Below are 12,792 nucleotides of genomic sequence, written 5' to 3'. Positions count from 1 at the left end.
ATGTGTGTTAAAGATGTCAGGGATCTATTTTGAAGTCTTATAAAAATATTATAATCTAAGAAAGTTGAAATAAATACTGGGATAGTATTTCTCTTTTTTTGTTTAAGTCTATGTCAAGTAAATAAAATACCTTCTTATTTTAATCATTTTGATGAATTAAAGATTTCCCTCCTTAACTCAATAGTGAATAAGGAGCAAATATTCATACCGAAAAGCAACCTTCACTGAAAATACATGCAAATACCATGTTTATCATTAAATGAGATAATTATTCTCTGCTGTTCATGGAAACAAGTATTTCTTTATTTTTTATTTTATTTTATTTTATTTTTTGATTTATTTATTTAATTAATTTATTTTTGGCTGTGTTGGGTCTTCGTTGCTGTGCATGGGCTTTCTCTAGTTGCGGCGAGCGGGGGCTACTCTTCATTGCAGTGCACGGGCTTCTCATTGTGGTGGCTTCTCTTGTTGCGGAGCACGGGCTCTAGGTGCGCGGGCTTCAGTAGTTGCGGCATGCAGGTTCAGTAGCTGTGGCTCACAGGCTCTAGAGCATAGGCTCAGTAGTTGTGGCGCACAGGCTTAGTTGCTCCTCGGCATGTGGGATCTTCCCAGACCAGGGATGGAACCCGTGTCCCCTGCACTGGCAGGTGGATTCTCAACCACTGTGCCACCAGGGAAGCCCACAAATATTTCTTTAAAAAGAGATGAAAGAACTCTTCTCTCTTCTATTCAATTAGTATGGTTCCAGGCAGGGCAATTAGGTAAGAAAAAGGAATAGAAGGCATTGGATTGGAAAGGATGCCTCTATTTGCAGATGACATGATCTTATATATAGAATATCCTAAGGAATCCTCTAAAAAAACTATTAGAACTAATAAATAATTCCAGCAAGATTGCAGGATAAAAGATCAGTATGAAAAAAAAATTGTATCTCTATGCATTAGCAATAAACAATCTGAAAATGAATTAAAAGAAGATTTCCATTAAAACAGCATCAACAGGAATAAAATGTTTAGAAATATATTTAACAAAGGAGATGCAAACTTGTATTCTGAAAACTACAAAACAGTTTTGAAGGTAATTAAAGGAGATCTAAATAAATGGAAAGACATCCCATGCTCATGGGTCAGAAGACTTAATATTTTTAAGATGGTAACACTCCCCAAATAGATCTACAGATTCAATGTAATACCCATCAAACTCCCAGCTGGCTTTTTATTTCTTTTGCAGAAACTGACAAGCTGATTCTAAAATACAAATGGAAATGCAAGGGATGTGGAATAGCCAAACAATTTTGAAAAAGAAAGCGTAGTTAGAAGACTTACAATTCCTTATTTCAAAACTTACAACAAAGCTATGGTAATCAAAACAACGTGGTACTGTCATGAAGATAGACATATAGATCAATGAAATACAACAAAGATACAAGAAATAAACCCATGCGTTAATGGTCCACTGATTTTCAACAAGAGTGCCAAGACAATTCAATGGGGGAATGAATAGTCTTTTCAATAAATGGTGTGGGAATATCCACAAAGAATGAAGTTGGACTCTTTACTTACACCATACACAAAAATCCATCAAAATGGATCACAGATCTAAATATAAGGGCTAAAACTGTAAAGCTCTTGGAAAAAACAGGAGTAACTGTGACTTTGGGTTAGGCAAAGTCTTCCTAGATATGATACCAAAAGCATGAATGACAAAAGAATAAATAAATAAATTGGACTTCATCAAAGTAAACACTTTTGTGCTCCAAAGAACACCATCAAGAAAATGAAAAGACAACTTACAGAATGGAAGAAAATATTTGCAAATCATTTCTGATAAGAGACTTGCATGTAGAATATACAAAGATCTCTTATAACCGAATAATCAAAAAGACATCCCAATTAAAAAATAGGTAAAGGATCTGAATAGACATTACTCAAAAAAAAAAAAATACACATGGCCAATAAGCACATGAAAAGATATAACTTCATTAGCCATTAGGGAAATGCAAATCAAAACATCAATGAGATACTACTTCACACCCACCAGGATGGCTATAATAAAAAGACAGGTAGCAACAATGTGGAGAAATTGGAATCCTCATACATTGTCGGCAGGAATGTAAAATGGTACAGCCACTTTGGAAAACAGTTTTGCAGTTCCCCAAAATGTTACATTAGTTACCATATAACTCAGCAATTCCACCCCTAGGTTTATATCCAAGAGAATTGAAAACATGTGTCCATACCAAACCTATACACAAATATTCATAGAAATATTATTTATAGCAGCAAAAAAGTGGAAACAACCTAAATGCCCATCAACTGATAAAGGAATAAATAAAATTTGATATATTCATACAATGGAATATTGTTTGGATATTAAAAAAAAATGAATTACTGATAAATAGATGAACCTTGAAAACATTACGCTAAGTGAAAGAAGCCAGTCAGCCCGTCACAAAAGACCACATATCATATGATTCCATTTATATGAAATGTCAGAATAGGCAAATCCATAGAGAAAGAAAGTAGATTAGTGGTTGCCTGGGATTGATGGAGGGGTTATCGAGGAAAAAAACAGCAGTAACTAGTGATGCATACAGGGTATCTTTGCAGGGTGTGAAAATGTTCTAGGATCCATTGTGGTGATGGTACACAATTCACAATTTGGTGAATATACTAAAACCCATTGAACTTTAAATGAGTGAATTTTGTGGTATGTGAATTATATCTCAGTGAGGTTATTATTTTAAAAAAAGAGAAATGGAAGTAGAGTTTCTATACAAAGTTCTAAACCACCTGGTTTGAAAGATTCTTGTTCCTACAGTAGAAAAGCCTACTACATAGGTGACACTAATACCAGAATTTCCCAGCTGCATTTATCATATAAGCTGTAGAGTAAAAATTCTTAATTTTGTCCTGGTGTTTGAGTTTGACCCATGCCACAATTGCCTTTTGATTTCAAGATCTCACAATTTTGAATTCAATCTTGTTCATCTATGTCATCCTAAACTACCACTAGAAGGATTTATATATTTGGCTTTGAGTAGATTATTTTTCATATACAATTGCCACTTGTATTTTCTATAATCTGCTTACCATTTCTCCTCTTCTTAGGAAAGGATATCCAACTTTACATGTGATGTTACGATTGGATTCACAACTGTCTTTTTGGATAGCCTAGGAAGAGAAAGTAAACAGAATTAGAGCAGACACGCAGGTGAAATACTTGAGCTTGATGGTCTAGAATTTTCCCAGCTGAGCCTTAGACTGCTTTGCTAGGATTTGTTTCTCAGTATAGTTGTGAGAGTCACAGCATTCTGGGATCACTTGTCCCACAGCCCATGGAAATGTGAAAACATCACTTTGGTTAAGGATGGCTGTAGGATGAAGTGCATCACACCAGCCTGTCTAGATCTTCCACTGAAAAATGGGAGTACTAACAGCATCTACCTCACAGGGTGAATAGGTGGCTGCACAAAATAACCCACACATACTGGACTGACACATGGAAGCCCACAGTGAATGGTCGTCACTGGAGGAGTGGGTAAGAGCTTGAGTTCTGACCTGGAAACACCAGCATTTAAACTCTGACTCTACCACTGTTAGCTTTATCCTTGTCAGGACTCCTCACTTCTCTGGGCCTGATTTTCTGTCAAGTGGGGTTAGTCGAACTCTATCTCATCAAATTGAAAATGACCTTGAATATGAGACTCACCAGTATTTTACATACCAATAAGAAGGAAACAATAATGCTGCCTGTTAAATTAACATAGCAATTGTAAAATGCAATTACAGAAATGTTAAATTGTGAAAAAAGGGGTTTATCTTAGAATCTCTGTAGTATAATAATACCTACATACAAAGGAATTAATGAGAGTTAAATAACTATGAATAAGTAGAACTTGTAGAACAGTTTCTGACGCATAATATGACTCAAGAAAAGACTGCCATTATTATTATTACTATTGTTGTTATTAATAGAAGGAGAAGAGAGGCCTTGTTGATTTCATAGCTCTGCCTCTCTGCCAAGGCCATGAAGTCATTTGAAGAAGATACAATGATATTTAATATAGTCCTCTTTTCTGAGAAGAATTCAGTGGTAATATTTTCCCAGCATCAATTTGCACATTTGGATTTTTAATTAACATTCTTTCCTGAATCTAAAATGGGTGGTAGTATAGGATGGATAAACAAGGTCCGACTGTATAGCACAGGGTATTCAATATCCTGTGAGAAATTATAACGGAAAAGAATATGAAAAAGAATATGTATATATATGTGTATAACTGAGTCACTTTGCTGTACAGAAGAAATTAACACAATATTGTAAATCAACAATACTTCAATAAAATAAAAAAACTATAAAGAACTTAGAATAGTACATATCAGTAATAAATGTTTATTATTATAAAATAAAATAGGTGGTAGTAATATAGGACATTTTTAAAGCCTATCTTAGTATCATGTCCCTAAGTGATATCCTAATAAATGGAGCGAAATGTCAGTGAAAATCTGAATTTATAGAAACTAGACAATTAAAGTGTTTAATATTGTTTATAATAAGTGTATTTGCTTTTAATATGAATTATATATATTACTAACTCATATATACTGAATTTTAATTCAGGGGAATTCATTCAGAGATCAGAATTAAAAGCAAAGTATGTTTTTGCCAAAATAATAAAAAACTTCTGGGGAATTCCCTGGTGGTCCAGTGGTTAGGACCCGGCACTTTCTCTGCCAGGGGCCTGGGTTCGATCACTGGTCAGGGAAGTAAGATCCTGCAAGCTGTGTGGCATGGCCAAAAAAAACAAAACAAAACAAAAACCAAAACAACCTTCTGTCATGACAATGAGACATAATCATTTAATACAACTCTCTTGCCAGTGTAAGGATTGTGCATAGAAAAAGTAGGGAATGGTATTGATTTTTTTGCATGTAAATTTTTTGTTATTGTTCAGCACGTGTATTACTCCTTCTCTGCCCTTCTGTTAAACTGTTTTGACTTTGAGTGTTATGTTTATTTTTTTTCTTGACTCAGTCTCAATTTCAGTGGTATAAGGCTTCTGTGAAGCATAAAGTTTTGGTATATCAGAGATCCTTTCCTCATACTGAATCCAAGAAGAGTCGTAGAGCTCTAAAGAAATATATCCAAAAAAAGCTTTTAAAAAAATCTTGGTCCTTTCACCGTCAGTGAGTACTAATTTTGTACAAAATACTTTCTATTCTAAAATCAATGTAATAAAAATTTACCTCAGTAGTACGAAAAGTAGGTTCAACATGTGAGTATTACAAGAATAAATAAATGCAAAACTAAAAGTTTACCTCAATTCCTGAAAAAATTAGATTTGGAGAATAATTCACTATGGTTCTGGTGTTATAGGCACTGTCCTCTTTATTTTTGACTGTGAGGCTAACATTGAACTTATCATTGTGGGACCTGACAATAAGCAGGCCCTTTTCTGTGGTGGAGACATCCAGGACGAGGTCCGAGATACATTTTTCCTTGTTTCCACAATCTTTGGCAAAGGGAATCTGAAATATTCACAGAAAAACATTTTTCAAACTTTAGCTAGGCATTATTGAAAATTACCTATGAACTTGCATAAAAGAAATGACATACTGCCAAAAGAAGAAAATCATAAAGAGAATAGATTTCACTGCAGAAATCATAAGGAATTTTTACAGTTGTTCCTGTAATTGATGGAAAATCATAACCTTTAATTTTGGTTATAAATTCTTCCATTCCTTTAAGGAATGCACAGTTTTCACAGATGTTTTTCAATGGCTTTCATCTGCCAGAGTAGAACAGTTTCAAAGAAATAAGTCAAGTACTCTACGAGCCAAAGTTATGAGAGAACACTGTAACACTCACCTCTGATTATGAGACTTTCCATTTAAAAGAATCAAATACTTAGGATCATAATAGCCTCAGTCGAGAGGGTAGAAAATGAGCAAGCCACATAACTGGGAGCTTCCCTTGACTCCTCTTCTTCATTAAGCCCTTCCCCTTATCCAATCCATCACCAAGAACAGTCCATTCTATGGCTGTTCTAAATACTTCCCACAACTCTCCTTGCCTCTCCATTTCCACCACCACCCCTAGTCCAACCCATCTTATTTCCTCCCTAGACTAAAGTAACAGCTTCCTGACTGGTCTCCCACACCCACTCTTGATTCCCTCCAATCATTCTCCACTGCGCAGCTGAAGTAATCCTTAAAAAAAAAAAAAAAAAAATCCAGTGCTATCAGTGAACAAGTAAAACCATCAATGGCATTCCATGGCTCCTCAAAAACATTTAAAATCTGTGCAGTGGCACAAAGTCCTGGTGATCTGGCTCCTGCCCGTGCCTCCTGCCTCATCCCACATGACCTTCCGCCCTTGCTCTTCAGCTTCAGCTGTGCTAGTGATTTTAGTTTAGTTCCTTTTATGCCTCAGAACCTTTGTACGTATCCCTGTGCTTGGACCACTGCTCTTCCACTTCCTAGGCTTTAGGTCTCAAATGCAATGTCATAAGTTCCAGGGAGCGCCCCTTAACACTTCAGTCTAGCAGAAGTTCCCGCTGAGCTCTGGAAGTTCTCCAGAGCATGTGCTTTAATTACTACCTAATACCTATTTCTTAGGTTAGACTGTAAGCTCTGTTGTCTGGTACATATAAGACACTCAATAAATATATTTGGAAGGGAGAAGGGAAAGCAGAAGATAGGTGCGGGGGAAAGCTAATTCTCCACCACTAGTGATCCCTCCATTGGTGCCACACTTGTGATCCCATCCTTTTACCCACTCACTCACTCTTTCTCAGGGGTGGGACAGTAGACTCTGTGAATTTGGAAGCAAAAACTAGGTGAACACAGCTCAGTCCCTTCCTGTCTCTTCTGCTCTTGGGCCGGTGAGCCCATGGGAAGCATACATCTATATTTCCATTCTGCAAGTTTTACAAGGTGGGCCCCCGGGAAGGCCCGAGATTGCTGGCCTGAGATTGCTGAGCACTGCTGATGACCTATTTGGTTACCTGTGGTCTACGCCTGGCTCCGTAGGAGGACACCCATTATACCCAAACCATGCCCTGCAACCCAGTGTTCATTAGTAATAAAGGGGAGTTCCAACTGGCCAACCCATGTCTTTCTTTTGATTGGTCCTAAATTTAGGAGCGATAAAAATAGGTGTCATTTATAAGTTCCCTTAAACTCCAACCGTAGGAAGTTAGAAGAATTGGGAAAACTCTAGAAGAGTTTAATTCTTTTTTTTTTTTAAATAATATAATTGATTTAGGCGTCTGTGTGTACATCTGTTTATATGTTTCAGTTTTTTCCCCCAATATATCCACAAATAAGTATTCTGAATTTTAAAAAATCTGACTTACATATTCATGTACTGAATTTGGTAGAGAATCATCAAGAACGGGCCCATTTTCTGGATCGGTAAGATTAAAATCCAAAGTTATTCTCACGGAGTCCCGAAAGTCATGCTTGTCCTAGAGGTGAAAACATAAAATATGTTACCGGCATCATATTTATTGGATGTTCTGACCTTGTCATGGCTTCCTTCTTCTGCCCTGTGGGCCAGGCTCACTGGACATTCTTATGTACCTGATCTGACATATGACCTGATCAGGCTTTTGCTTCACTGGACAGAGACCGCCCTTCTGCCTTGACAAGGGACGCTGCTAGAACGCAGAGGCTTCCTATTGTGACCAGTTGACTCACGTCCAGCTTCTCAGATGGGCCTGCTGGAATGATGGATAGGTCGTACTTGGCCATGTCAGGATGTACCCCTCAAAGCTACTTACATAATAATATCCTTTCTCTTGAGACCTCGAGCTAAAAATCACTGTGTAATACTTATAGGAAAGTCTTTCAACTTCAAGAGAGCAACCCTTCTTTAAATTGAGTTGCATTTCATTAATATAATATATACCTTGAGTTGTAAGAATTCTATATGTGAAATGATATGAAAATAATATGGATGTGATCAACATTGTTTATACTATCATCAGTGACAGCCATCATTCATGACATGTCCAGAATTATGAGCTTTATACACATTATTGAGAATTATTTCAACAATCCTCCAAGATGCATACTAATTACATTCTTTATTTTACAGATAGAAAACTGAGCCTCTAAGAGACTAAACCACTTTGTCAAAATTACTCAGAAAGTGAGGAAGCTGGGATACAAATTCCATCCTAGCTGACTCCAGAACAAATGTTAAAGTATCCATTAAAATCCAGAAGAATTTTGGAAATTTTGAAACTAGTTCATTCCTTTTAATCCCAGTGCCTAGATATAGCTAGATACTAAATTTTTGGAGAAACATATACTACAGTGATTATTTAGCAGGTTGGAGGCACTGCCAAATCTGGTTTCATGACTTTTCAAATTTTATCCAAGTTCTAACTCCTAAATGTTCAATTCTGATGAAACAAATAAAAAATCCCTCCATTTTTATTTTGCTAATCATAAATTGATTTCAATGTTGACCAAATAAGCTTATTTTGACATATGTCATGGGGAATATTGACTTGAAAATCGCTGAGGAAGAGTAAACATGGCACACCAGCATGCATGTCTTCTGTCACTTTCCTGCCCCTGACTACAACATCTTCAAAATATGGAAGATGAATACATCAAGAATACAGAAATAAGTCAGAGGTGGGGCAAATAGGCCTATTTCATTTAAAATTCCAAGATCATGTTCAAGTCTCTAAGACTCAATCTCCATTAACAAAATCAGTGTTTTCTCAGTACATCCATTCTGCTTTTCTTCTTCTTTAGTGTCATGTACATTTTAAGAAAATATTTAAGAAACTCCTGTCCCACATACACAGTGACCCAATAAAATACATTTAAAATGGTTCAAACTGGCTTATCAGCCATCTCTAGAGGTTAATAATTTGCTTTCCAAGGCTCCCTCATCCACCAAAACAGGAACAGGTAGCACAAAGTCCACAGATGATAGAAAATACCAGATCTTTTTCCTTTAATCTAAAGTCAAAGAGTGAAACACATAGTTCAGTGGCTAAGAACAGACCCCGGAATGCATATGGCCCAACAGTTTCCCCTCAGGGCATTTAAGCACTTCTGATGGACAAGGCCCACAAAAGTTCAACGATGCTTTCAAGTTGAAAGAATGAATGAATGAATGAAAGAAATGAATAAATGAATGAAATACAAGGTCTCTATCAACTGGTGTACTGTGCCTTTTAATGTTCCATAATATATGGATATTTGGTAGCATACACACGGAAGATGAAAGATAGTTTTATGAAATGTATTTGGAAATTACAAAATCAGACCTGTGATTTTCTGATAAAAGTGAACAAAGTTTTAATTCATGATTTGCACTTTGAAATAAAAGTAAGATTGACTGACTTGAAATAAGACATCTATATTTTATTTTTGATTTGGAACAAGGCAGCTATTATATATGATTTACTTGCCAACATGTAGAAGGAATGCTTAGTGCATTCTGATTCTCGAACTGTGATGTTTCTTTGAATCTTCCTCTCTTGAGTTCCAGAGAAAAAACTCCGTGATATCTGTCTTAGAGAATCTAGTGTGATACGGTACTGCATATCTATAAAAATGAAAAAAGAATAATTGACAGACATGTTCATTTCAGGTGATTTTCATATGATCCAGTTCATTAAATTAACATTACAGAAAAATCTCTTGGGCAATCAGTCGACAAAAGTTCTCTGTTATTCAGCACATCCATACTACTGTAATACAATGTATTTGCAGTCATGAAGATAACCTTGAGGAACTCTACAGAACTGCTTTCTGAGTTCACAAGGCTTTTAATGTTTAATTACACTTATTTTAAAATGTATATGTATGTTTACTTACACACACACACACACACACACACACCCACATACCACCTAATTTCTTGTCCATACCTATGTTTACTGGGTTTTCACTTCAATTTTTTTTTTAGTGTAGAAATGTTGGAGCCCTGATTAGAATATTCGTTATGTTGTATTTCAATAGAGAAAAAAATACATTAGTGACATTTTAACCTATTTTATAAAAAATGTCATTTTAGACTATGTTCAAAGGATATAATAATATAAGCTTAATAAATAAGTTTAACAAAATAAGTATACCACAATGAGCAAAACAAGTTAAACCTTATACTTTCTATGAAGGCAACAATCTTTCTTATTTGATTGCTTAATTACTATACAAAAATAAGACAAATAATGTTGCATATGAAAGTGTTAATCGTTATTTTACATTCCTATACCTCATTTATCTTCCAGTCAGAGGTCCACTGCAGATCATAAATATGCACATGTAGAACAAATTTAGAAAAATAGATTTTAAGGATTAGGGGGTTTTCTCATTCTACTTGTATTTGGTTTGCAGAGTAAATTACTCTTCGGCAGCCAATGGCCTTCATAGTTTTGACTCCAACATGTTTCAATATCATTAAAAACCGCTTTAGAAATTGTAGGGTGCAGGAAAAAGGGGGATACCCAGACTGATGTGATGTGCCTGAGAACACACACGGAATCTGTCTGACACTCAAAAACCAGGGTCATCTCCTGACTGGAACAAAGGAATCTCAGGAAGGTAGGGTGGCTGGGCAGTCAGGTCCTCTGCAGTACCAGTCTTACTGGAGAGAGCCCAGTTTCCAACTCTACCTCTCAACTGGTGTCTCTGTCTTTCTCTCTCTCTTTAGCACTTGACTGTTCAGAGTCAATAGGAGAGCCAGAGGGGAAATATGGAATCCAGCTGTGGAAGGCCACCAAATATAAGCATGTAGTTTCTGCTCCAGAATTTACTGGGTTCCATAACCCATTCCTTCTGCAATAGAATTTTTTTCAAGGTTCAACATGTTTGCAGGGGCAAATGTGATGTGCAGATTCCTATCATCGAGGGAAATAAAAAAAAATATCTGACTGGATTTCATCATGCGGGAGCAAATACATTGTCCTCCTGCCCCAAAGTGCTTCTGTATATACCACACTTACCAGCTTCGTAAACCCTGTCTTCTTTGGACTTCAATTTCACATCAAAACACACTGTGGCATTTATGCATACTGTTTCCTTTCCCTCCACGCGGCAGTTTTTCTTTTGAATATTCACTTTATTGGGTTCAAAATTCATGGTCACTTTAACTACAGCCACATCTCGGGACCTGCAAATACATAAGCCATGGTGATGACTCACACATTTTTACATTTAACGCATGCCATCATTTTGGCAGTGCAAAGTGAGTGCATCCAAGAGGATTCTTCTTTGTATACAGTATGGGCTCTCAGGACTCCTTTCCCTCTTGAATCTTTGATATAGAATAAATTGTAATTGATGTTCTGAAGGCACCCAGGTTATTCTGGAACCATGTTAGGCTTCGGTTTCTGAAGGGTAGCAGAATATGCGACCCTAAAATATGGCTATAGGAGTTTAGGACAGGCCACCCCCAAACATGCCACTTTGGTATATTGATTTTGAGCTGCAGGCACTTAAAGCACAAAAAATGCAGGGAGAGGCTTTCTCTGAACTCTACTCACCTGCTTAAAGACAGATCCTCCAAAAGAAACTCAGTTGTCATAAATCGCTACCCAGGAGTTTCATCAACCAGGGAAAACTGACTCATTACAAGACAGGAGGTTGCAGTGGACACCACACCCAGACAAACTTTGTTGCAAACCATCCTACCTCCCATCTATTCTCCTAAGGGCCTATTCATCTTTCCTAAAAAAATCATTTACTCTCCCCTGAGGCCTACAGCCCCCTCCCCTTCCCCTATTAAGATGATTTTTAAGTGTGAATGCTAAGCTACCTGGGGAAGCTATTCATTTTTCCCTGGGATCTCCCATGTATACATGAGGTATACGTGTTAATAAACTTCTGGGGTTTTTTTTTTTCTTATTTGTCTTCTTTTACTACAGTCGTCTCAGCCAAGAACTCAGAAGGGTAAAGGCAAAATTATTTTTCATCCCCTACAATTTATAGGCCAAAGATCCATATTGCCCATGATAGAAAAGAGATAAAACCAAGCAACCAGGTGCAACCTCAGAACCAAAACCATATTTTCGGCACTTTTGAGTTTGTTCCCAATCTGGAAAGAGCCCAGAGGCCCGTGGACATCGTTTCTGCACTATAATACTTGTCTGTTCTTCTTGTAGGTTCAGCCTTGTCCCTGTTTCTGAGAAGAAGCAGAATAGCATTTGAAGCGCTGTGCTAGGCACACATGCTATTTATTTATTTATTTAAAATAATTAATTTATTTTATTTTATTATTTTTTTAATTTTTGGCTGTGTTGGGTCTTCGTTTCTGTGTGAGGGCTTCCTCTAGCTGCGGCAAGCGGGGGCCACTCTTCATTGCGGTGCGCGGGCCTCTCACTATCGCGGCCTCTCTTGTTGCAGAGCACAAGCTCCAGACGCGCAGGCTCAGTAGTTGTGGCTCACGGGCCTAGTTGCTCCGCGGCATGTGGGATCTTCCCAGACCAGGGCTCGAACCCGTGTCCCCTGCATTGGCAGGCAGATTCTCAACCACTGCGCCACCAGGGAAGCCCCACATGCTATTTATTATTCATTTAAATTTTAAATTAACTTTCATAACAAGACATGTTATTATCTCTCTTTTATATGTGAGATAACTGAGGCTCTGAGAGATCAAGTATATTTTATCCAAGGTCAAAAGCTGTTCAGAGGGCAAAACTGGGATTTTAAACCCAGTCTTTTTAATTCCAAAGCCCAGTGATTTCCAGTAATCTGAAGTGAGAGCAGAGTAATACCAAATTAGGCAGAGTATATGGAGCTTGACGCTAATGCCTTAGAA

At 37.1% G+C, this 12,792-nt stretch overlaps 1 protein-coding gene across 3 annotated transcripts in view; it reads right to left on the bottom strand.

The window, feature by feature from the left end:
- ITGA1 (integrin subunit alpha 1) overlaps nucleotides 1–12,792 on the bottom strand; it is a 216,502-nt gene that overhangs the window by 25,962 nt on the left and 177,748 nt on the right. For all 3 annotated transcript variants that reach the window (XM_061189246.1, XM_061189244.1, XM_061189245.1), the window contains 5 exons: nucleotides 10,979–11,145; nucleotides 9,440–9,576; nucleotides 7,361–7,471; nucleotides 5,322–5,531; nucleotides 3,093–3,173 (listed from right to left, as the gene is read on the bottom strand). In XM_061189246.1, coding sequence (XP_061045229.1) covers nucleotides 3,093–3,173; nucleotides 5,322–5,531; nucleotides 7,361–7,471; nucleotides 9,440–9,576; nucleotides 10,979–11,145 — 706 coding nt within the window. The remainder of the gene's footprint in view (nucleotides 1–3,092; nucleotides 3,174–5,321; nucleotides 5,532–7,360; nucleotides 7,472–9,439; nucleotides 9,577–10,978; nucleotides 11,146–12,792) is intronic.

Source organism: Eubalaena glacialis, chromosome 4 (genome assembly GCF_028564815.1).
Source record: "Eubalaena glacialis isolate mEubGla1 chromosome 4, mEubGla1.1.hap2.+ XY, whole genome shotgun sequence".
In the NCBI taxonomy this organism is placed as follows: Eukaryota; Metazoa; Chordata; class Mammalia; order Artiodactyla; family Balaenidae; genus Eubalaena; species Eubalaena glacialis.
This window is presented reverse-complemented; position numbering and strand designations above follow the sequence as displayed.